This window comes from Sceloporus occidentalis, unplaced genomic scaffold (assembly GCF_023333645.1).
Source record: "Sceloporus occidentalis isolate IW3139 unplaced genomic scaffold, rSceOcc1.0.p SCAF_2, whole genome shotgun sequence".
In the NCBI taxonomy this organism is placed as follows: Eukaryota; Metazoa; Chordata; class Lepidosauria; order Squamata; family Phrynosomatidae; genus Sceloporus; species Sceloporus occidentalis.
This window is the reverse complement of record NW_028316982.1, coordinates 10985546-11012483: the sequence shown is the minus strand read 5'-3', so window position 1 is coordinate 11012483 and position 26938 is coordinate 10985546. Positions and strand designations below refer to the sequence as shown.

General features: G+C 41.1%; 1 protein-coding gene across 8 annotated transcripts in view; it reads right to left on the bottom strand.

Annotated features, from left to right (window-relative positions):
• The window catches only part of LOC149317967 (guanine nucleotide exchange factor DBS-like), a 292013-nt gene that overhangs the window by 224416 nt on the left and 40659 nt on the right, over nucleotides 1–26938 (bottom strand). For all 8 annotated transcript variants that reach the window (XM_089508735.1, XM_089508734.1, XM_089508737.1 and 5 more), the window contains exon 2: nucleotides 1631–1714. In XM_089508735.1, coding sequence (XP_089364861.1) covers nucleotides 1631–1714 — 84 coding nt within the window. The remainder of the gene's footprint in view (nucleotides 1–1630; nucleotides 1715–26938) is intronic.

The following is a 26938-nucleotide window of genomic DNA, read 5'->3' as shown; positions in this document are numbered from 1 at the left end:
GTGCACTGGCTTTTAGCAGACCTGGACAGGAGCAGAAGGGTACACTTCCTAGTCTTCTAGAGCCAAAACAAAAGCTCATCAAAATACAGGGGATTCATCTGTAACACACGCACTCTCTGCTGGCATTATCAGTTTTGAAGTCTGAACCTATGTGGGTCAAAAAGGACTGGCCACTTACATTTAACTGGTGTTTGTACTCAAGGCCAAGACCAAACACTCAGTCAATCAATCAAGTGAAGCAATAGGTTCTCAAACTACTCTCTGTATCTAGCCAGTTAACAAGAGGAAAGAGTGACTGTCCATCAGTGATTCCTGATGGGAGAAGTAAATCTCACAGCTGTCAAACCTTTCTCTCTTTCTGCTTGTTTGTCTTAGGGGGAAATGAATTAAAGTAAGCCTTGCTGCAGTGTTTATTGTGTTCAGATTATGCAAATTTCTGCAGATTTTTCAATGGCCAGAAAGCTGCAGTCATCCATATCTTTGTTTAATGGGTTCCTAAAGGCTCAATGAGTGGACTTCCTTAAAAATTTGTGATCTGATTTGCTTTCATCAAGGAGTGGGACCACATTACTTAAAAAGGTAATTTGCATGGACTTTTACTAAAAAGGACTGTAGAGAAAAATTCTTGTCTTTGAAAAATGAGCCCTTATTTTGTCAGGAAACAGCTCTGAACCTTTTGTATTTTTGTAAAACCCACTGATATTTGAATAACAAAAACATATAACTTTGTGTCTAAAATTGCAGAAGGAAAATCATTGAGAATTCCTGGGAAAATGAGTTACACTCATAAACATTTTGGTCCAGTTTGTGTATGAACATGCCTTCAAGTAACCTGTTGACTTAAGGCGACTCCTTGAATCTCATAGGATTTTCTAACTGAAGGAGTACTCAGCAGTGGTTTTGCCAGTTCCTTCCTCTGAAACTTATCCTACAACCTCTGATATTTGTTGGCGGTCTCCCATCCAAGTACTAACCAGGACTGACCCTAATAAGCTTTCAAGATCAGATGGGACAATTAGCTTACACTTTGTAAACCGCTTAGGGAATGCTTAAGTGCACTGATGAGTGGTATAGAAATGTACTTGCTATTGCTATGTACTTGCTATTGCTGCATGCCATGGTGCTGCAAAATGTAAGTCACCAGCCACCATTGTTATCATAGTTTTGTTCAGAGCTTGGAAATGTTACTTTTTTGGACTATAGCTTCCAGAATCCCTCAGACACCATGGCTATTGCTTGCTTCCAGCCATATCTGGTTCTATTTTGAGAGGAACCGATGTGGTCCAGGATGGGTTTCAGGGACATAAAACTGCCCCTGTGAACACCTGGAGCTTTCTCAGAAGGAGAATGCTTGGGATCTTCCACTAGAACTACAGAGCTCCTAGGTTGTGTTCTTAAATCTCAGAGTCTGGGTGTAAGGAGACCTGGAAATCCTAAACGGGCACTTAGTAGCCACATTAGGCCTTGTTTAGTCATCTTTGTCAAAATATAAGGAAAGTCCTGCTGGACTGGACCAAAAATTGACCTGGTCCAGCATTCCTCATTTTGCCAGTGCCCAAAGAGAATCAGGCCATGAGGCAATTAAGGGATGTGCAACTAGATATAATGCAAGTGAAAAACTAGTCCTTACCTGATAAAATGGCAAACTGCCGGTGAAGCTGTTCTATGATATCCACAGCAACAAGAGGCCTGATCTCCTGTTGCATGATTTCATCTGCACAAGAAGGGAGAGAGAAAGATGGGGTGGGGGAGAGAGGCAGGGGAAAAATTAGAGAACCCTCCAGTCAGTTGACTGAGAAACTCTCCTGCTGCAGATGATCTGCACCAGTACAGACAGCTACACAAAGAAGATACTCAGATGCTAAGTCTTTCTTTCTTTTTCTTTTTTTGCCTTGATGGATTTTTTTGCTTTTGTCATATGATTTCTTTTTTTAATGACAGAGATGCATGAAGAGTGTTGTTTATACAGAAAAGCCCCAGTTTACTTTATGTATTGTCTTTTGGAGAAATGGGCTTTTTATAAGTTTGCCAGTGCTGAGAGAGAGGAATATGGTCAACTTTTGCAGCCTATTTATTACATCAGCCCATGTGCATGTTGAGATGAAGCACTTTTTCTTCCCTAACTCCCAAAAAGCACTATCTATTTTTGATCAGAGTACTGATGGGCTTGACCCTTTCTGTGTAACAACAAGCAATCCATTCTTCAGATTTTAGCACACATAATGTTACCATTCACTTTGCCTCCCTGCCTTTCCTCTTGCATCAGTGCTTCTCTAAATGTGGCACAGACCTTCTACATAGCCTCAGACTGTCCTGATTTGACATGGGCAGTTCCATTTAGTCCTCTTTCATCTCACTTTTGCAGGTGTTTTTTAATGTCCCAGTCCCCCCTCCTCCAATTTTCTCTCTTTGTCCTCAGCTTACTTCAGTTCCTGCAAACTGAGTCTAAAATGCAAAAATAATTTGCATTCAACTGACTTAGCATCAGGCGACGATAGGAGGGGATGGAAGCTCTCCCTTCCCGGTAGGCTCAGCCAAAAGCAAACTGCTGCAGCCTCTCCTAGCTTGTGTGTTCTTCCTCATTAATAACTTTTGCCATCTTGCTCACACATGGATGTTGCTTAGCTGCATGTGTTCCAGTCTTCATCTGTGAAATTTTGGTGGGTATGCTCCTAAGATACCATACAAATTCTGAGGGGCTAAGGTTTTCCCTGCCTCTTCTCCACCTCCCAGCAATATGCTCACATTTGTTATAAATGAGACGCAATTTGGATAGCTGACCACATACTCGCAGTAACTTCTGTTGCAGTCCTGCATGGCAAGCATTTACTTAAAACTTCCAGGATCATTATATAAGGAAGTTGTAAAGAAATCTGCTCTTCTTTGCCAAACATTAATCTAAGCCTTTTTTAAAAGGTGTTTTAAAATTTTCACTGATACCTCCATTTCTCTCAGTTACAATTTCCAAAGTCCAGCTATTTGAATACTTACATTCCTTCCAATTATGCATCATTCAAATATATTTTCCTTAGAAAAAGATGAAGATGAAAATTCCCATCCCATTCATAAAAACTGAAGCAAAGCCATATTTTTAATTAAATTCGAAACATAACAAAACTGCCCTCCCTCCAGATGGCCCTGTGTCCTCCTTTTACTCTTTTTAGAGGAAAAAAATGAAATGTATGAATATTTAATATCTCAAAAGGATTCTAAACATTTAAAGGAAAAGTGGGAAGAACTACCACTGCTCTTGGGACAAAACCAGCAGCTGCTAATGCTATATGTATATTTATTCATTTATATTTTGGATGGGGGCACTGTGGCTTCCTTTCAGTTCATTTGAAAGAAATTAACAGCAGTATAAGCAGTACTTGCAGCAGCAGCTGCTCACGCTTTGAATAATGGACGGTAGAAGGATGTGGGTGGCAATGTAAACAGATGCATGCAGAGTCTGAGAGAGTGAACGAGTGTTGCTTCTGGCTTCTCCCTAAAACTGAGATGAGGAATAAACACCTTTAGGATTGGCAGGTTGATCCCATCCCAGGCCAAAATCTGAAAACCAGGGGTGGCTTCTGGTGATATTACAAGGCTGCTGTCCACAGAGAGTAGCCCCTTGTAATACCATAAAGCATGACACATTAAGCATGAGCCATAACTGTATGGCACATGCCATTCAATTAAAAATAAATTATGATTAAAAGAATACACATACTCCTTTCAAGGAATGACCTTTGAGGGGTCATTCACATGCCGTATCTTTTAGTGCCATGAAACAAATCATCTCTCTCACACATTCTGGGTTTGTTATTCACACTGTGGAACTGCGTCGATGCACATTTCTGTGAGTTTGGCTGTTCACACATGCAAGCACTAGAATAAAGATGGAGTCGACAATGTCAATGCATTTGCAACCCCTTTTTTGGTATGCAGTGTTGTATCCTGGGTCTATTTGAATCAGTTATTCACACTACTGATGATGAAGATCTTTTGTTAAAACTCAGGGGGAAACTCAATATCGATTATTCCAGATTAAGTAGGGTTTTTGGCAGCGCTCCCCCCAAAAAACTTAATTGGGTGCATTGGGGATGGGTGTGAACAATAGAGATTTAACCCGGATTCATCCTGGATTATTTTCTCAATGTGAATAAACCCTGAGATTCCTCCCCATTGCCCTGAGAACTAGAGAAGAGAGTCCAAGTCCTGAAATTCAGGGTCAGATCAGGATATCTGGGAACCCTATCGACTCTTCACATGTTGGACTACATTTCCCTCGATTGCTGACATGGCCATGATGAGCAATGCTGAAAGTAGCCCAAGACCAACATTTGGAAAATGGCCATTGTGGCTAGGAATGACAGAACTACAGTCAGCCATTTATTCAGATTCTATACCCACTAATTTAACCACCCACAGATCAAAAATATTTAAAAATATGTAAGTTCTAAAAAAGCAAACCTTGTTTTTGCCACTTTATATTTTACTACACCATTGTATTTAATGGGATCTGAGCATACACAGGTTTTCAAACAAAAAAAACAACAAATAGTGATACCTTGACTGGCCAACTAAAATGCACAATATGCATTTTAGCTTACTTGTTGCAAACTTTCGAAGCTCCACTGGCTTCTTCATCAGGCAAAATGTCACATACCAAACAGCAGAAAAATTAGAGATGTTAGTAAAATGCCTGCATTTTGTTGTTTCTTTCCCTAGTTAAGATGGTATGGGGAGGGTATCATTAGCAGGCTGGCCCCTACTCCTCTGGCCATGTGGCAATTGGGAAAGTCCAGGAAATGTAAAGTCCATTTGCATATCAACAAGGACTCCTCTTTTGCAATCCAGACCTCTTTGTAGACAGATGACAATGGATTCCCCTTGTTATCTAAGAAAAGTCCTGGAACCAAACCCCAGTGGATATCAAGGTATACAGAAGCATAAAGTTAGAAGAGACCACAAGGGCCATCCAGTCCAACTCCCTGCCATTCAAGAACTCACAATCAAAGCATCCCCAACAGATGGCCATCCAGCCTTTGTTTAAAGACCTCCAAAGAAGGAGACTCCACCCCCCTTCGAGGTACTGTGTTTCACTGTCAAACATCTCCTACTGTCAGAAAGTTCTAATGCTGAGTTAGAATCTCTTTTCCTGTAATTAGTCCATGTCCTAGTCTCAGGACCAGCAGAAAGTTAGCTTGCCCATTCTTCAATATGACATCCTTTCAAATATTTAAACATGGCTGTCATGTCACCTCTTAACCTTCTCTTCCCCAGCTTCCAAAGCAAACCCACATAGGCTATGTTTTCCAGACCCTTTACTATTCACCCTCCTCTGGACACATTCCAGCTTCTCAATATCCTTTTTGAATTGTAGTGCCCATAACACCATTCCAGGTGAGGCAGCTTAAAAAGCCAATGTGATTCTAGGCTGCATGAATAGGAGTATAGACACTATACTCCTATTCATGCAGCCTAGAATCACATCGGCTTTGTAAGCTGCCTCATCACACTGATGATTCATATTTAGCTTGTGATCTACTAAGACTCCTAGATCCCTTTCATATGTATTGTTATCAAACCAGATGACATCCATCCTATATCTATGTATTTCATTTTTTTTTACCTGAATGCAGTACTTTACATTTCTCCTTGTTGAGATTCATTTTGTTAGTTTTAGCCCAGTTCTCTAATCTGTTAAAGTCATTTTGAATTCTGATCCTGTCTTCTGGGGTATTAGCTATTCCTGCTACTTTGGTGTCATCTGCAAATGTGATAAGCATGCCCTCTCTTCCATCTACAAGTCATTCATAAAGATCCTGGTTAGCACTGATCCCAGACAAAACCCTCTGGCACACCACTAGTCACTTCTCTCCAAGATGAGAAGGGGCCATTTTTGAGTATCCTTTGGGTTTGGTTGGTCAATCAATTACAAATCCATCTAACAATCACGCTGTCTAGCCCAAATTTTACTAGCGTGTTTGCAACAATATAATGAAGGAGCTTTTCAAAGGCCTTACTGAAATCAAGATATGTTGCATCCAAAGCATTCCCATCATCTACCAAGCTTTAAACCTGTGAAAAAAAGAGGTAAGATTTTGAGAAACCCATATTGACTTTTGGTTAATGATCTGCTTAGAATCTTTCCTGGTATTCATGTCAGCAATTGTTTGGGTTCTCTTTTTTCCCATTTGAAGGTAGGGAAACATTTGCCCTCCTCCACTTTGTTGGGACTTCGCTTGTTCTCCAAGAATTTTCAAAGATGATTGCTAGTGGTTCTAAAATTACTTCTGCCAATTCTTTTAATAGCCTTGGATGTAGTTCATCTGGCCCTGGAGACTTAAATTAGAGACTTGATGGGCATTTGTATTCCAATACATCTGGATGGTGCCAAGTTGGAAAACCCTATTATAAACAATTAGACAGACCTATGTAGTCCATAAATCTATTAAAGCCAAAAATGTATTTACTTAAAAAAGTAAGATTGTTTGATGTTGATTCTTTCATTATAATGTATTCAAGGGTATAAAAAATAACTTCCAGAAAGACACTTCAGTGGCATTTCCCACATTAATCTTTAATATTCAACTTGCCTTTATTTCAATATAGCCCTTAATGTATTTAAGAACAGACCTTTGCTTAACAAATCTTCCACGCTATCCTTCAAAACATAATGAAAACCGCAATGATACAGTTCAGTACACTGAAATATTCCTGTCTAAGTATACCATGTATTTGCCCATATGAAACACCTAATGTGTCTATTTTTGAAACATTAAAGTTATACAAATCCAATTATCATCTGCAAGACTTCTACATGAAGAGTTCAAAGGAGTGCTACCATCATTATTTATACATTAAAAAGTATTTTGAAATTGCCATTCATCCTAAAAGATACCAGAATGTTATACAAGAATAGCCATGTAAAGACTAAAAACAGAGTGTTTAAAGATCTGGTGTTATGGTATGAAAACATAGTACTGTATGCCTGTGCTGTGGGGAGAAATAAAAATGGGGCAAACAAAGTTTCAAAGAGGTGGGAAAAGCAGAAACTCCTCTGTCTAGGAAATATCCTAGCTAGCCAAGCTAGTATGGACTCTCCATTGAGCTCAGATGTTTAGGATGAGATATTTAGAATTCTGTACTAGAGCCAGTGAGATGTAGTGGTTTGAGTATTGGACTACGACTCTGGAGACCAGGATCCGATTCCCTGCTCAGCCGTGGAACCCAATGAGTAACCTTGGGCAAGTTACACACTCTCAGCCTCAGGGGAAGGCAGTGGCAACCCTCCTCTGAACAAATCTTGCCAAGAAAACCCCATGATAGGGTTGCCATAAGTCAGAAATTACTTGAAGGGACAGAACACAGACACATTTAGGATTATCTGCCAAAGAACTCTAATTTTACCAAATTACAAACCTAGGACTCCACAGGATATTGTCAAAGCAATTGAAGTGGAACCATAGATAACTGTGTAGTATGAAAGGGTCCCAGGTCGTCAGTACTCATTCCTTGCTACCATTTGTCTTCTTTTTTGCTTTTTAAAAGATATTGCTGCAAATGAAAATACTTAAAAGGCAACAGGGACGTAGCCAGGATTTTAGGAAGGGGAGGTCCAGACTAAGTGCCACCATTATAATGGGGCTTGGGTGCGGCAGTGCAGCAGCACACACCATTCATTTTTCTACTGGAAGGGGGGGGGTCCAGACCCCAAGATTCCCCCCCCCCCCCTTGGCTACATCACTGCAGGCAATGAAGTACAATGAAGTGGCAAACTGCAGCTTTTCACATGTTCCCTGTTAATTTCTAGAGTAAGTTTGCCCTAGAAGTAGGGTTCCCAGGTTGCAAAGCCTGGTCTGGCGTCTCAAGCCTGGGCCCGCTTCTCTAGTACTCAGAATAAGGAAAATATGTTTCCTTGAAAGTGTGCATACACCCAAACACACCCCATTTGTTAGTTGTTGTTGTGTGCCTTCAACTCATTTCCAACTCATGGCAATCCTAAAATGAACCTATCATGGGGTTTTCTTGGCAAGATTTGTTCAGAGGAAGTTTGCCCTTGTCTTCCCCTGAGGCTGAGAGAATGTGACTTGCCCAAGGTCACACAGTGGGTTTCATTGCTGAGCAGGGATTGCAACCCTGGTCTCCAGAGTCGTTGTCCAACACACAAACCACTAGCCACACTTTTTGTTTGAATATATAGTCTGCAAAACTGGGGGTGACTTTTAATGCATCACGCTTAATGCTCCTTGTAACATCACTCTTGTAGCAGTACAAAGACACCACAAGGAATTGTCCCTAGGTCAACCCCCCCTCCCAAATATCAGAGCTTGGGATAGTCATGGCCTAGTAATCTTATCGACATAATGTCATGTGCCCAATGGCTAATTTCATAAAGACCTTAGGATCATTTCAGATATTAATGTTTCATGGACTAATTCAGACTGGTGGCAAGCTCGATTTGTCCCTCCCCAGCTGCTTGCAATGGGGAAGACAAGAGAGAAGGGGGCTGGATTCAGAAAGAAGGTGGTAGGAAGAGAAAGGGGATGGGAAAGAGACTCAAGGAGGCCCTGCTTCTTTTTTGCTCTGGAAAAAAGGGCTGTTTCCCCATAGGCATGTGAAAATTCAAGTAAAAACCATCCAGGTAAAAAATAACAACAGCCAATCTAAAGTGTTTCTACCTTCCCATAAGTAATACACATTTCCTCTTGAAACCTGAATCAAAAGATCTCTTTGTATCTACAGCCATACTTCCTGTTGTGTTCCCAGTCAAACTTCTCCAACTCTCCATCCAGGGATATCCCAATACAATCACTGTTTTCATTAAAACAAACCCGTCTGGGATCCTAGTCTGGATTCCGGGGACAAGTAATTCAGCCTTTGCTATCTGGCCAGGCAGACTATCACCTAGGGCTGGTTTTAAGGTTTCAAAAATATAAATATGGTTTCAAAACCTAACCTCTGTGCACACAGCTGGCATATACACCTACACTCTGTATATGTTCTATGTTGTCCTCAGACCTCCCAGTCTGAGACACTCCAGTTTTGCACAGTCTTTGCTTTGGACACATAATTACAACCCCACTGCAACCCCTAAAAACTCCACTATCCCCTTTCCATATTTCCATTTTGGTGAGCTCTTTATGATGTGTCTGTTTGAATTACTATCCTGTGTGTGTGTGTGCACTCTACATATTTTTTAAATCCACCCAAAACCTGGAGCCCTCCCAGTTAGTACTGGTACATATTGGTGTACATGGTCCACAGTTTACCCAAGTCTCTCACAAAGTTAATTTCCCCCACATTTCAAGTATCACTGACAGCTGGTGAGGACCACCTCACCTGTTCTTTGGGTAGCAACCCTTTCCTAACAAATATTAGATAATACGGTAGTTCAGCTTCCTGGAAATATGGTACAGGGGTAGGCAACTTGCAGCCCGGATGCAGCCCGGCAAGGCCTTGGGACCGGCCCTGGGCTGGTCCTGCCGCCGATTGCTGCTGGAGCCTTTGGCCTCTCGCTTGAGGACGTGGGGCCTTTGGCCTATCAGGAGGAGGCGGACAAAGGGGGGCAAGCGGCAGGCAAGAGGGACAATTGTCTATAGAAGCCTCAGAAACATGCATTTATATTAAAAAAATTTAAAAATCACCAAATTTTTTCGTGTGTCCTCCATTTTTTTAAAAAAGTGTCCTCCATTTGAAAATTTTGTCCTGGTTTAGTTATTTATTTAATTTTTTTAAAAAAATATTTAATTACAGCGCGCCCATGCCATACGCGGGCGCGCCATACGCGGCCTTGAGCATACGCGCTCAAGCCGCGGGGCGGAAGGGGCGGCGCGTCCCATTCAATTGAATGGGCATGCGCGCCTGTTGCGCCCTGCGTGCTCCTGTGCCGCCGCGCACGAGCCCCATTGTTTCCAATGGGGCGCGAGCATAGGCGGAATTCGCCTTACGCGGCGGAATCCGGAACGGATCCTCCGCGTAAGGCAAGGACGGACTGTATTTATTTTTTGGCTTAGGCCCCCCAGTTGTCTGAGGGACAGCAACCCAGCCCCCGGCTCAAAAAGTTTGCCTACCCCTGATATGGTACATGCAAATAAACTATCAGAAAATAAAATCCGTTCTATCCTTGTGATACTAGGTGAATCCATGTGAAACTATCTGAAAATAACATCTGTTGTATCCATGTGATAGTATCAGGTGGTAGGAATAGAAAGTACCACTCCAGATTATAAATGGGGGTATGAATTTTGAAAGAATTTTGAAATGCTTCCTTATCTTTAACATGGCAAGTTAATATCTAGAACAACAGGGAGAGAGAAAAAACTAGGCAAGTATATTTCTCCTGGTCTAAAGACAAAGAGCATAAAAGACAGTAATAAAATTTCAGCTCCATTAGTAAAGCAAAGCACACAGAAGAGGGACACTGGATCTCAGGAGAAGTTACTTTTCTGTTGCTAATGGAGCTTAAATTATATTACCTGTCTTTTACTGCTCTTTGTCTCTAGTCCTCACATGGTGAATAATGAGAGTTCCCTCTTCCTGCATTGAAATTCCTCAGTAATATCTTAACTGATAACATCTCAGATAGAATGAAGTTCTGTTATTCTAATATTTTCACAAATTTTCTCCAGTATGAATTTTAACATCTTTGCCTGTGGAAAACGTCGGTGAAGCTTTGAAAGTTTGCATAACATATTTTATGCTTTGGAGTTGGCCCACAAATGATATCGTTGCTTGTGGATTTTGGATTTTGTTGTACTTTGCTGCACAGCCAACATAGCTACCTTTGAATATTTTCCTCCTTGAGGAAAAGCATTAAAAAGTAGTGATCCTCTCCATTGTATAGTATAGAAATACTGCTCCATTTTTATTAAGATTTGAATATTTTTATTCCTCCCTCACTTTTCGATAGAATCTTTTTAAAGGAATGATTTGTAAATTGTTATTGTATTTTATTGTTGTGTTCTGTATATTTTATCGGGTTGTACTCCTGCCTCGATCCATCTGGCAGAGGCAAGAAAATATAAATAAAATAGTTGTTTGTTGTTGTCTAAAGCAGCCTATAAGTCAATCTCATGTATAAGTTGAGGGCAGGTTTTGGGGCCAGACTTATGGATTTTGATAGATAAGTTGAGAGTAAAATTTTGGGGCACATAACAAAAGAATCCAAAGATGAAGCAAAGGAAAACAATGGCAAGGAACTTACACAATTCCAGCAGGCATAACTCTTTGTGCTCATACTAAAGGTTGAAAGAATAAAGAGGGGATCAGTGCTACCAGGACAGGATGTGCTCTTGCTTTTCACCAAGGGATGGTTCCTTTTATAATGTAAGAGTTAAAGTATAGTACTTACGTTGACCTATAGATAAGTTGAATCGGGTTTTTAAAATCATTTTTTTCACTAAAATTTCTAGACCTATACAGTACATGAGTATATACAGCAGTTCATTGCACCCCTTCAGGTCTCCCCAATCTCTTTCTATTGTTCTAGAGTAGTCTTACATTTAATTAAAATTCTTCTGCTTATTATGAGTCTTTAAAGTAAAACATGGAATGGGTGAAGAAGAATAGTCATTCTCAAAGGCTGTTTCAACAATGTGCCTTTTGCCTGAGGGTTTTGAGTCATTAAAAGACAAACCATACTATAAAAATCTGCCTTATGACGAGGAGGAATTTTTTTTTAAATAAGAAGTAATTGCACCATTAACATTTACAAGGTCTTGCAGGAACAAAAAAACATTTGTGTGTGTGTGCTGACTTACAAATATACTTATTTTATAAGAGGTTGCTTCTAAAATAACTATTTCACACTGAAGCTCTTTCTCTTACAAAAAAAAATTGAATAAGGATTAAAGATGTGGTAATTGGGATTGCGAAATTTCAATCTCTCTCTCTCTCTCTCTCTCTCTCTGCGTGTGTGTCTGTGTGTGTGTATGTGTGCATGTATTAATGTGTGTACCTGAGAATGAACCAAGGAATTAAATTTATTCATGTCCAGGGACAACTGACAGAAACTGTACACCAAGAAGGGGGAATTTCTTTCATCTTGAAGGCTAAATTCAATTTCACTTATGTTCTTCGGGTAGGATTGCCAGGTGAACAGTGGTCTCCAAACCGTTTCCGTCTACCTCCTCTTTTAGCCTTGAGCGATGACCCTAGCGCTCCCCATATTCCTTTATATGAGGTCTACTAGTCTACTGCAAATTCAAAGTAACCAATCTTAGTCACGTTGCACCTGGAATCCTGGGAGCAGCAAGCGAGTAGCTGGCTGAACAGCAAGCAAGAAGCCTCTCACCCATGCCACCCCTCCAGCTAAGGCCAGTGCAGGCAAGAAGTCTCTCGGTCACAGCTCAGCCAGCTGCTCGGTTGTTACTCCCAAGGTGACCAAGTACAAAGGGAGAAGCTTCTCCCTGGTCAGAAAGGACTCCCAATCCTTCTTTGCTTGGGCAGAAATGGGTGCAACTGTTGTGTGTAGGGGGGTTACAGAGGCCACATGCCCTGGACTGGGGAATGACACAGATGGAGAAAGGGAGAGATTTTACTGTATATACTCTTGTACAAGTTGAACTCATCTATAAGTCAAGGGAAGGTTTCAGGGTCAAAATCATGGATTTTGATATGACTCGGGCCGTGGATAAGTCAAGGGTAAAATTTAGGGGGCTATAAGGAAGGATGGAAAGGGGAAAATACCACTTCCATCCCTCCTTCTCCTTCTCCGGACCTCTCCCGACCACCTAACATCGATTCCCAGGATTGAGAAGAGAAGCAAGTGGAGTTAAAAGAGGTGTTTTTTCCATGGGAAGAAAAGGCTTGTAAATCGGACTGGGGAGGGAAGCAAATATGAGAAGAGGAGGTTTGCTAATAGGACTAGGAACCTCCTCTTTCACACACACACAGAAAAACACGTGCCTCGAGGCACCAAGAGTGGGGCATCAGGCTTGCTTGTTTTAGAACCTTTCTAAGCAGTACTAGTTATTGACCTGTATATAAGTCAGCCCCAGATTTTAGGGTCAATTTTGGGGCATACATTTCTTGACTTATAGTCGAGTATATATGCTAACTACAAGAGCTGCTCCAAGGTGAAGAACTCTTTCCAAGAATTGATTCCGGACACTACATTACTTCCTCTCCTTCACCAGAGACAAGTCTTCCCTATGTAGCTTCAAGTGTTCCCCCCCCCCCTACCCTGCACATACACAAACATTGCTTCTTCTGTTACCTCTTCTCTCAACTTGTGCAATAAAAGAAAACAGGAACAGGAGAGTAGCTCTAACCTACCAGCCACGTCCCATAAAAGCTCACAAAGTTTAAGCAGTGTCCCAAATCTGAAAGCTTCTTTTTGCCACCACTTCTCCTCCACTGCCACATGCTTTAACACTCCTTGTTCCAGTCACTCTCTGTCTGTGCCAAAATGGTGCCGTTCTGAGTCACAGAAGTGATGTCCTGTGCCCAAGCCTTGCAAGAGTTTCTCAACCACCACTGCCACCACCAGTGAAAGATGTAGCTAAGGGAATGATCTTGTGGGGCCAGACCAAGAGACTCCACACTAAATGATCAGCGAGGCTGCTGTGTGGTTTTGAAAGAGCATAAAAAGAAGTTTCATGCAACCCTCATCCCCATCACAGTCCTACAAGCTGCTGATTCCTCGTCTTTACTGTGTAGCAATACTTTGACTGAAGCCCTTCCCCACCACCTTTACTCTTCACCGCCCCCCCTCCCCGGATCTTTCCACTGCCCCTGGAGATGGCATATCACCCACTTTGGGAATCACTGCCTAAAAAATTACACCACAGTGTCACAGGAGATTTTCAGATGGGAAAAGGATGCCCTTGTCCTGTCCTTCCCACATGACCATGGGAAAGACTTCCACACAATGCCACACTTATCCAGACATCATCCCATCTGAGAAGCACGAATGACCATGATTGCGCAAAAGACTTTCATATGATGTTGTGCTCATCCTGTCATTGTGCTGCTGTTAAAGTGGAATTGTCCTGGCATTTTGTATTACAGGGGTTTGCATTAATATAATTCCACTTCAATGACAGGATAAGCGCAACAATATGAAAGGCTTTCACGCCATCGCAGTCACAGACAGGATAAAGATGGGAGAGTGATCCCGACCCTTTTCCATCCCCGTCTGATAATCTCCACAGTCAGAAAGCAGAAAATTGCCTACACACAGATAACTCAGGAAAGCAAACCAAACAGGATCAATGTACACATATACATATTCTGGTTGTATTTGATGAAATGGGCTGAGTCCACAAACACTTACACCAATAAAACTTCGAAAATCTCCAAAATAGTGATATCTTTATTCAACTAACTAAAATGTACAAAATACATGATGCAAGCTTTCAAAGCTCGACTGGCTACTTCATAAGGTGAAAGTGTTTAAAAATCATAATCATTTAAATAAATAATTATGTTAGTTACAAGCCTGGATTTTGTCAAGGTGAGGTTGTGTTATTCTGTGTTGAAACAGTGTGGAGGGATATCTATGAAGGCAGGCCCTTCCTCCTACTGGCTATATGGCACTGGGGACAAAGCTCCCTTTCAAAGAAGGTCTTGCAAAGAAGTACCTTGCATAATAATAAATGTTAGGACTCCTTGGGACAGACCCATGCAGGTTCATATGGGGAAATATGGTTTTTCAAATAAGTACTGACCTAACAATAAATATTAGGGCTCCTTAGAATAAACCCATGACAATTAAAGTGGTATCACACCAGTATAAGTGTAAGAAACACCCCAGACTCAGCTGTAAGGGTTCAGATCCATAGGAGTTGCTGCTCCTGGAATCTTCTGTCCTGAGGGTCAGTCACTGGAAAAATACAAAGGATTAGCAGCCATTTTGGTCTGGCCAGGTAGGAATGTCTACATCAGAGTTTCTTACATCAATTTCAGGGTAATGGTTAAAATAAGACATCTTTATATGTAAATACAGTGGTCCCTCCACATTCACTGGGGTTAGGGGTGAAAGACAGCTGTCAAGGTCAAAAAAATGCAAATAAAAAAGCCCTATTCTTTTTACCTAAGAGAACATCTGTTATTTGATTTGGATTTCCTGCATGGCAGGGGGTTGGACTAGATGGCCCTTGCGGTCTCTTCCAACTCTATTATTCTATTATTCTATGATTCTAGGTCCTCCAGTGCAAATCTATGGCCAACATCTGTCAGAAGCTGGTCACAGTATCATGCAGGAGGACCTACAAACACCTAGACAAGAGCTTTCTCTAGGAACTACTAGGTTCTTCAGCACAACTCTATGGTCAACGTCCAGAAGAGTTACACTGGAAGACCTAGAGATTCCTAGAGAGAACATATGAATCAAAACCACAAATAATAAAAATCTGCAAAAGTCAAAGCTGCTGTATTCACAGATTTTTTATCCATGGATTCAACTATCCACGGCCTGAAAATATTCAAAAATGATATACATTCCAAAACCAAACATTATTTTAGCCATTTTATATAAGAGACACCATTTTAATAGGACATTGTTTTTAATGGAACTTGCATATCCACATATTTTGGTATCCAATGAGGGCCCTGGAACCAAACTTGAGTGGATACCAAGGGCCCACTATGTATAGAAGACACTGAGCTCCCCTTCCGACTTGTAATACATGTTCTCATTTCTGGGTTTGTCCTACTGTCCCACTCACCATATCATTCCAGAGAGAATCTGGGTCATTTAGCATGGCTATTATCTCTGGCATGCTGGATTAGCAGTAATGTGTGTGCAAGAATTAATGGAAACCGTACGAAGGCTAGAGAGAAGGGATGAAGCTAAGTCTCGTGATTTGTGGGTTTCAGATCAATCTATCAAGAATAGCACATAAGGGCCAAGTGTAATCACAGCCTTGCATACACACAATAGCACATCTTGGTAATATGTGTAAGTTACTCAGTGGAATTAAGAGCTCAGGAAAGCTGCTGAGTGGGCATTTAGCAAGGCTGCAGTAAAATTGGCCTGAGCTGCAAGGTGGGCACTTCGAATTATTGACTGCATTCAGGGGTCACAGATTCCTGCCAGACAGCGTTAAAAATGACTACATCATTTGAAAACTTGAAGTTAATAAATAGCAGCCTTTTTAGATTAAAAAAACTTCTTAACATTAAAACAACAGCAATAAATAACTTGGGATGAGATGCACAGAAACTAGAATATGAGCAGCATCAGCAATAGGCCTCATAAATCTTTTTGCAGAATTAAGAAGACTTTTGAAGGGCAGCGAGTGCAACAAATAGAGAGATGGGACAGGGCAGGATCTCTTTTGGTTCTGAAGAGTAGTCCTGATTACTACGGTTGCTTGGTTCTAGGGTCCACGCAGATCTCATCAATGTAACCCAAGGCCTACAGCCTGAATACCCCAAATGCACAGGTAATGCTTGCTCAGGACAGATTTTTAGAAACATTACTTTTTTTTAGATCCTAACTCCTAAAATCCCTAAGTCAGCAAAACCAAAGCCAGCTTCTTGTCTAAGGTGGTCTGTCTGGACTCAATACTCTCTATTGGACCTTTGATTCTGGTGGATTTATGGAGCAGTAACGGCGCCAGCCTACTGGATCTGGCCACCACTTTAATATCCCATCATACCCTCAAGCAGCATTACTCTGAAGGCACTATGACAAATGTAAGAGGCAGTTCTGCATAGATGTAGAGTTGCCTTCAACATCAGGGTGCCGTAAATTTTTCCTAGATTTTATTGCAGACTTTAAAGTAGGTATCTGCATTGCTGAACCTGAACCTGAAAACTGATTTGGTACCTTGGACATTTTCAATTCTGATCCTGTCTTTTGAGGGTATTGGCTACCCCTCCTAACAATACTTGGCAGCAGTACAGTGATGGTTGATGGCTTGACTGAAATTCTTTTAAGTCCGAAATAAAACTTGGGAGTGGATTTACTGCACCTCTCATCAATCAAGCCATCAACTATCACTGCACTGTTGCCAAGTATTGTTAGAAGGGGTAGCCAATACTTTCAAAGGGCAGTATCAGAATTGAAAATTCTGGAGAGCTGGGCCAAAACTAACAAAATTAATTTCAACAGGGAGAAATGTAAGGTATACTACATTTAGGGAGAAACAAATAAAAAAAAATGCACAGACATAGGATGAGTGTCACCTGGCTTGACAATAGTAAATGTGAAAGGTATCTAGGGGTCTTAGTAGAGTACAAGCTGAATATGAATCAACAGTGTGATGCTGCACCTAGAAAAGCCAATGTAATTCTAGGCTGCATGAATAGTAATATATTGTCTTGATCAAGGAAAGGAATAGTGCCACTCCAATCTGCATTGGATCTGAGTTGGTCAGACCTCACCTTTGAGGTTTGCTGAGACATATACTTCTATTGATGCAGCCTAGAATCGCACTGGCCTTGTTAGCTGCCGCATCACACTGTTGACTCATGTTCAACTTGTGGTCTACTTGGACTCCTACATGTGAAAGGGATCTAGGAGTCCAAGTAGACCACAAGTTGAACATGAGTCAACAGTGCGATGCGGCAGCTAACAAGGCCAATGTGATTCTAGGCTGCATCAATAGAAGTATAGTGTCTAGATCAAGGGAAGTAATAGTGCCACTATATTCTGCTTTGGTCAGGCCCCACCTGGAATATTGTGTCCAGTTCTGGGCACCACAATTAAAAAAGGACATTGAGAAACTGGAGCGTGTCCAAAGGAGGGTGACTAAAATGGTGAAGGGTCTGGAAACCATGCGCTATGAGAAACGACTGAGGGAGCTGGGGATGTTTAGCCTGGAGAAAAGAAGGTTAAGAGGTGATATGATAGCCCTGTTTAAATATTTGAAGGGAAGTCATATTGAGGAGGGAGCAAGCTTGTTTTCTGCTGCTCCAGAGACTAAGACCCGGAGCAATGGATGCAAGCTGCAGGAAAAGAGATTCCACCTCAACATTAGGAGGAACTTCCTGACAGTAAGGGCTGTTCGACAGTGGAACACACTTCCTCTGAGTGTAGTGGAGTCTCCCTCCTTGGAGGTCTTCAAACAGAGGCTGGATGGCCATCTGTAGGGGATACTTTGATCTGGATTTCCTGCATGGCAGGGGGTTGGACTGGATGGCCCTTGTGGTCTCTTCCAACTCTATTATTTTATGATTCTATGATTCTAATATGAGAAAAGATCTATAGAAGGTAACTGATACCTGTTCCTTTTGTGATGGTAGAATTTTTTAGCTTCTAGCAGAGAAAAGCAAAGCAAAACAGCAGAGGCAGCAGTGGTAGCAATTACGATGGCCATCGGTGTGATATCATTCCTCTTTGATTTAACACAGAGGCAGTAATGATACCAACTAATACCCTGAGGGAAAGAGCTGTACAGCTGGGCTTCCCAATTCTCTACTTAAAATGAAATTAAACACGCTGCCATTTAATTTATTTTACACCTTCTCTTTATTACCCCTCCTCCTTTTTTGTCATGTTGGGGGGAAAGACATTGGTAGTGGAGGATAAAGAAATGATAGTGAATGGGATCAGAGACAAAGAGAAGGATTCTTCCAAACAAATGCAAAAGCTATCCTGATAACCTTAGTGGCTGTTTAATAAGCAGTCCTTTATCAACAGGACAGAGTAGAAATGAAGTGTGAGCTACACATGAATCACATGTGCATGAAAATGGGGAAACGCTGACAGACATATTCTGAAAAGGGTGCTATGATCCCATACTGGTGCTGGGAATAAAAATGGAATGAGCTCTACTTCTAATCCTCAAAATAAATAAAAATAAAAATACCTCATTTTCTTTTAAAAAAATATTTTTCACTTCATTGATCATGTGTTCAGACACTGGCATCAACTGATTCTTCTTTCATCTCATCACCCTTTCCTTGAGCTGATAGGCATAACCAGTTTACACTTTTTAACATTTTCATGCATATTATACTGGTAACATGATTCTACTCTCAGCAGGGCAAATCCTGCCAATATATCATAAGACATGTTAGTCTAAGTGTGCATTCAATAGGCGCAACAAGATACAATGATGTCACATGCAGTTTGATCCTCTGTATGTGAAAAAATAGCAGCAAATTAATAGCAGTTTTTTTGTCCATCCACTTGGACCACAAGACAAAATTGTAAGTTTCAGCTACCAATGTGGCAGTGGTCGAGATAGGTAATTCTGTAACTAACAATCTGCCTCCCCCATTGCCTTTCAAATCACTTGGCTGGAATCCTATTAATTTCTAATGCAAGTTTAAGTTCTCTTATGGAAGTGGTTGAATATTTTGTTGCCCAAACACTCTTAAGGCATTAGTTCCTATCTGATCTTGGAAGCTAATCAGGCCAGACTAGTATTTGAAAGGGAAACTGTCTGGGAATACCAGGTGCTGTCAGTTATATTTCAGAGAAGGGCAATCAATGGCAAATTATCTCTGAGTATTCCTTGCCTAAGAAAACCCTATGAAATTCATGACGTTTCCAAAAGTCATCAGGCAGGTTGAAGGCACATATTTTACTTGTTCATGTGAAGGGATCTACTGTAGGTGTCTTAGTAGACTACAAGCTAAACGTGAATCAACAGTGTGACATGGCAGCCAAAGAAGCCAATGCAATTCTAGATTCCATGAATAGAAGTATAGTTTCCAAATCAAGAAAAGTAGCAGTGCCATTCTATTCTGGTCAGGCCTCACCTGGAATATTGTGTCCAGTTTTGGACATCACCGTTCAAGAAGGATATAAACAACCCGGAATGTGTTCAAAGAAGGATGACTAAGATGAAAGGTCTGGAAACCAAGTCATGGTGAGGGAACAACTTAGACATCTGCATGTTTTGCTTTGAGAAAACAAGACCAGGAGTGACATGATAGACATCTTTAAATAAATATCTGAAGGGATGTCATATAGAAGTTGGAGTAAGCTTGTTTTCTGCTACACCAAGTAACTGTTACATGGATTTATAATTGGTTGACTGGCCGAACCCAAAGGGTGCTCAACAATGGCTTCTTTTCATCCTGGAGAGAAGTGACCAGTGGGGTCCCACAGGGCTCTGTCCTGGGCCCAGTGCTATTCAACATCTTTATCAATGACTTGGATGACAGAATTGGGGGCACACTTACCAAATTTGCAGATGACACCAAATTAGGAGGAGTAGCTAATAACCTTGAGGACAGGATCAAAATTCAGAATGACCTTAATAGATTAGAAAGCTGAGCCAAAGCTAACAAAATGAATTTCAACACGGAGAAATGTAAGGTACTGCACTTAGGGCGGAAAAATGAAATTAACAGAAACAGGATGGGGGACACCTGGCTGAATGAAACTACATGTGAAAGGGATCTGGGAGTCCAAGTAGACCACAAATTAAACATGAGTTAACAGTGTGATGCGGCAGCTAACAAGGCCAATGTGATTTTAGGTTGCATTAACAGAAGTATAGTGTCTAGATCAAGGGAAGTAATAGTGCCACTATATTCTGCTCTGGTCAGGCCCCACCTGGAATATTGTGTCCAGTTCTGGGTGCCACAATTTAAAAAGGACATTGAGAAACTGGAGCGTGTCCAAAGGAGAGCGACCAAAATGGTGAAGGGTCTGGAAACCATGCCCTATGAGGAACGCCTTAGGGAGCTGGGTATGTTTAGCCTAGAGAAGACAAAGTTAAGAGGTGACATGATAGCCCTGTTTAAATAGTTGAAGGGATGTCATATTGAAGAGGGAGCAAGCTTGTTTTCTGTTGCTCCAGAGACTAGGACCTGGCGCAATGAATGCAAGCTACAGGAAAAGAGATTCTGCCTCAACATTAGGAGGAACTTCCTGACAGTAAGGGCTGTTCGACAGTGGAACAAACTTCCTTGGAGTGTAGTGTCCTTCCTTAGAGATCTTTAAACAGAGGCTGGATGGCCATCTGTTAGGGATGCTTTGATTGAGATTTCTTGCATGGCAGGGGGTTGGACTGGATGGCCCTTGCGGTCTCTTCCAACTCTATGATTCTATGCTCCCAAGACTATAATGAGAACCAATGGATTCAAATCACAAGAAAATAAATTCTACCTAAACATCAGAAACATAAGAACTACTGTAAGAATTGTTCAACAATAGAATGACCTGCTTTAGAGTGGTGGACTCTATTTCTTTGGAAGTCTTTAAACAGAGGTTGCTTGGGTATCTTTCAGGAATGCTGTAACTGAGTACAGTGTGCTGAAGCTGTGCTATAATACAATGAATGGCACGCACACGCGCACCACCATACTACAAGCACAAGACCCATTATATTCAATGGGGCTCGAGCATACTTGTTATTCGCCTTACACAAGGAGGTCCGGAACGGATCCCCCGCATAAGGCAATGATCCACTGTACTTCTAAATAGCAGAGTTTGAACTAGATGGATCTTGTGGCCCCTTACAGCTCTAAGATTATATGATTTGTTTCAGAATATCTTCATTCCTCTTGAGGTTGTGGAAGTGGAGCTGCTCTAGCAGTGCCTTTGCACTTACCAATGCACAGGTACATGCAGATGACCATGGATGTGGATGCACATTTTGTTGTGTGTGGGGTGTGTACGTCCATGTGTTCAGTTGCTCAATGTTGCCACTCAACATAAGGGTTCCATAGCACAATCAGTGCATAACTCCAGACACTGAGATTTACATTACCGCAATATAGGATTCCAGTCTACTTCACCTGGTTCAAAATGGGGTACACCAGCCACACACAGCATCTGGGTGCCCCTCCTGAGTGGGACCTTAGACATGTGCTCCGAATTCCTCTTTTGGCAGTGCCACTGCTAAGAAGGAGAAAGAGTAAAATACATGTGCTTCTTCAAACCCTTTGGAGGGGAGTATCCTTATTTTCCTTTCTCTTTTTGGGGGCATAAGATAGATCTAACAGTGTCCTGCATGGACAGCAACCATACTTCCACCAGATACACTCCAATAAATACCACCTTGTCCTGCTTGTCCCCCACATCCCCCCACCCTGTCCTGGTCAAACTCATTTATATGTTAATGGTCTCCAAATGAATGTCACAAAGATAACTGGCTGAAGAGAAAGGCTGAACTGTGCATAGCAGATTGACATGCTACTTCTTTATTGCTTAATGAAAGACCAGCTGAGGCAACCAACCATTAGGAAAACACCGGGGCATCTTTGTTTTGTGTGTGACTCAGAGTAATGACAATCTCCCAGACTGTTTCTTGGCTTCCAGGCTGTTTTCCTGCTTGGCCACTGCCCAAGAAGGCAGGGGAATTCTGGGAGCTGTAGTCCAAAAAAGGTTGCTTCTTCACTTTCTGTGTCTGAATCCTTTCTGTCACTTCCATCTAGAGCAGACCACTGAATCAGCTATTGAATGGTGAGTCAATATGGGTCTAATTGGGACCAAAAACAGGATTTAGACCTATGTGTGCTTGTGGAAAACCTGTCTCTTCAAACTGGGTCTACCCAAACAGCAGAAAGATTACACTTCACTTGCAAATTCATACACAGTGAGTTCATTTCAAACTGGTCCCTGAAGAGAGAATGAGCCCAACTGGGCTGGTAGAAATGTGGGTAGGGAAGAAAAGACGGGGAGAGAGAGGAATTGATGGGCTGACCACTGACCACTTATTCTTGCTCATTCTTCATTTCTGTACTTCACTGTACCCTTCCTCTTTATGTGTTGCTGGGTTTGACTCACGTTTGGAGGAACAGATCTGCTATTGTCCTACATTCTGGTTTTGAGTAAAGAAGGAAATTTCAGACATGGGGCTGCTTTCATAAACTGGATATCAAATTACAGTCTGAACCTGGCTTCATTGAATTAATGATAGTTTGAAGCAAGCAAGAGTTTGGAAAAATAACTCTTTGGAAAAGCCCTCCATCCATCCACCATCATCCAGAGGGAGAGAAGGGCAAGCCATCTGGCCTGGAGGGAATGAAAAGGCAGGCCCTGCTCCATCAGGGCTAGCCTGAAGAAGAAGAGCCCTCCCTCCAGTCCATCTGCCTTGGTCCAGGCCTCAGAGGGAGAGAAGAATGCTGGACCTTATCCCCCTCCCCGGCACCATTCTCTTTTCCTTTTGTGTCGTGTCTTTTTAGATTGTAAGCCAGAGGGCAGGGAACTGTCTAATTAAAAAGACTGTATGTACAGCACTATATAAATAAAGCTTCATAATAACAACAATAATAATATTGAGTGATTAGCCCTCCTTGCTTGAAAGGATTCCTGAACTCCTTCCTCCTCCAGTGTGAATTTCTTCTGATTTCAATTAACTGCAGCCATATATTATACCCAACTACAGTGGTACCCCGGGTTACGAAAGTAATTCGTTCCGCCGCCGCTTTCGTAACCCGAAAGGCTTCGTAAGCCGAAAAACCCATAGGCGCTAATGGGGAAAAGCCGCGATTTGGTGCGAAATAGCGCCGAAAAGCACCAAAAGTTTTTTCGTAAGCCGAAAAAACATTCGTAACGCGGAACAGTTTTTTTAAATAGATTTTATTCGTAACCTGGAAATTTCGTATCCCGGGGTACCACTGTATGCTTAATCTTGACTGTGTGTGTGGTTGGTTTGTTTTGGGTTTTTTGGATCAACCTAACTTCACAAACCAGGGTTTGAAATAATGGTGTTTCAAACAAACCATAGCAAAGTTTAAGCAAACTGCATCAAATCTGGACAATATGGCCAGTTGAGGTTAAGAAAAAACAAAAACGAGAACTTCTGGACTCCTTGTAGCAGCATCAGAAGAGGGAAGTCAATCATAGAAGCCCAAAAGTGTAACTCTATTGCTAGGTTTGGGGAGTTTGATCCTATTTACCTGGAGTCCTACTCAGAGATTGCATTTATTGTGTATCAGAGCTTGGAAAAGTTACTGTCAGCCCTCCATATCAAGAGATTCTGTATCCACAGAATCAACCATCCACAGCTTGAAAATATTCAAAACAATATATAAATTCCCAAAAGAATACCTAATAATAATAATATGATTTATTTATAGCCTGCCTTTTCTCAAGGAATCAAGGCGGGTTACAACATCTTAAAAACCATACAATACAATACAATATTAGTTACCATTAAAACAAATTCCCCCCAATCCCCCGAGCCCAATTAAAAATTACAATTAAAAAAGAACCTACAATAAATAAGAACAAATATAATAAAGGACAAAGTGGGGAAGGATAGTCTATGTTTGTAGGGCAAAGAGGTGACTTGCTTGGCGGTGGGGGGGGGAGTGACTAATTAGGAAAGGCCTGTTGGAAGAGATCTGTCTTTATGGCCTTCTTAAAGGCCATCAAGGCGGTAATATGGCGGATCTCTTCCGGCAGGTCATTCCACAGTTTAGGAGCAGTGGTGGAATAAGTTTTGCTATTTTATATAAAGGACACCATTTTACTATGCCATTGTATGTAATGGGGCTCCGGCATCTATAGATTTTGGTAGCCACTGGGGATCTTGAAACCAAACCCCTTGAAACCAAACCAAGGGTTCACTTTATCTGGACTATACTTCCCCAAATCCACCAACAACCATGTCTCTGTTGCCCAAGGGATTCAGGGAGTTGTAGTCCAGTGGATTCAATGAGTTGCAGCTTTCACAAGCTCTGCAAATATGACAGCTCCTAGACACTTTGGATTGCTAGTACATCAAGCAAATGTGTATCTACCTAGGTATAGGGATGCAAATGCAATTTCACAAATTCGGCATAGCTTGGAACTCCTACAGCAAGAAATATGCTTGAATAGAAAACACATGAGGATATACGAAAGCATGAGTGGAAAGTGAGGCCACAATCTGAGGTGAATCTTTTTGTCAAATTGAGAATAAATGTTCCAGCTTCTTCAATATTGAAAAGTTAATGAACTTCTGTTTTACAGTATCTGCTTTGATTTTAAATGACACATCGGTGCAAAGTGCAGGACTGTTGATATTCTGGATGAGCAAATTGACTATTTAACTGCAGGATACAAGGATTTATATCTGAGTTGGGAAGTCACTTGAAAAGCAACACAATCACTCATTACTTAAGCAGCAAGGCCTATGATGTTACTTTCAAATAACATCAAAGCTAGGCTGAACTAATATGACACAAAATATAAATGTTACTTTATAAATATAACTTGGAAGGGATTGTTTGGAATTATTATTGTCCTTTTAATTTATGTTTTTTAATATATATATATATATATATATATATATATATATATCCCCCAAGAAAGAAAAATGTGTTAGAAATGTATCAGTACTGAGTAATGGGACACACACTTTTAAAACAGTAACAAGGAAACCAGCTAATTACTTTTTAAAACTACAACACATTAGCTTTTCAGGTAATACTTTGCAAGCTCTGCCTTTAATCCTAGGAGTAAGGATGTGCTGTTAACCACCAACCACAGCAAAATAGATCACTTTTTATCATCGCTATCTATGAGTAATCAGGCAGGAGGCATGGATCATATCTATATCTATATCAATGCACAAGACACACTACAGATTAATTAAAAACTTCCAGCCCCTTTCCTAGCATTCAACTTGTCCTGTACTTTATTTATTAACAGACTACTTCAGAAACAGTGACAACATAAGACAGTGTACAGAGTGGAAAGTTTTGCAGATGAACCAATAAAATGATGAGGTGATGTTACAGACACATTACATTGGTACCGTATTATTTTAACAGATTATATCATCTTAACATTTCAGTTAATTTCCAAGACCAGGAGTGGGCAAACGTCCTATGGGCCATATGTGGCCTCTTGGAGAGCTATTTATGTGGCCCCAGGACCAGTTTAAACCCAGGAAAAGAATTTTTTAAAAACAGGAAGTAAACTAGAAATGACTTCCAATGACTTCCTATTTTGGAAAAAAAAAAAGCCTCTCCTGGGTCTAAAAAACATGAAAAAAGAGTGTAACAGCCCCCTCCCAAAGATATAGGGGGTCTTTGTGGGCAAAAACTGGGGGAGGAGTTTGTGGTCTTGGGTTGTGATGCAGGGATACACCTCCGCAAGGTCTCATAAGTGGCTCCTCAGCCTTCCATAGTCACCCAGCCCTGACCAAGATGAATGATTTAGATTATTTATAGGTCATGGTTCTAGAGATTGTCAGATCTCCAATTTTGAAAGAAAATAGAAAAACAGGAAATACTAAAACAAAACAAAAACGCTTCACAAATTCTTAAACAGCGCCAGCAAACAAATCAACAAAATCATCCCAAATCCATCACATTTTAGTTTGGGTTTGATCTAACTTTAATCATTATACTTTTTGTGGGTTTTGGGGGCTATGTCATATGATTAATTTTTATGTTCAGGTATTTTTTGGACCCCAAACTTTGGAAAGTGAAGTGAAAGCCACACTCAAAGCAATTGGGAAGAATAAATCACCAAGAACAGATGAAATACCAATAGAACTGCTACAATCCACAGAAGCAGAATCAAGTTCAGTACTCGCAAAAATCTGCCAACCAATATGGAAAACAAAGCAGTGGCCCACAGATTGGAAACAATATGCAGTACATTCCTATACACAAAAAAGGAGACACAAAAGATTGCAGTTTCTAGAGGACCACTGTACTAATTTCTCATGCAACCAAAGTCATGCTCAAAATTCTGCAGAAAAGACTCCTACCATATATGAATCAAGAAATCCTAGAGGTACACGCTGGTTTCAGGAAAGGAAGAGGCACTAGGGATCACAGTGCAAACACATGATGGATAAAGGAATGCACCAGGAAGTTCCAGAAGAAAATCTGCATGTGCTTTATTGACTACAGCAAAGCCTTTGACTGCATAGATCACAAAAAGCTATGAAATGGTCTGAAAGAAATGGGAGTACCATTACATTTGATTGTCCTGACACATAACCTATACTCAGGTCAAGAGGCTGCCATCAGAACTGAGTATGGAGAAACAGAATGATTCCCAGTTGGCAAAAGAGTCAGGCAAGGCTGCATGCTATCACCTCTTTTATTCAAGCTGTGTGCAGAAAATATTGTACACAGAGCAGGCTTAAACTCA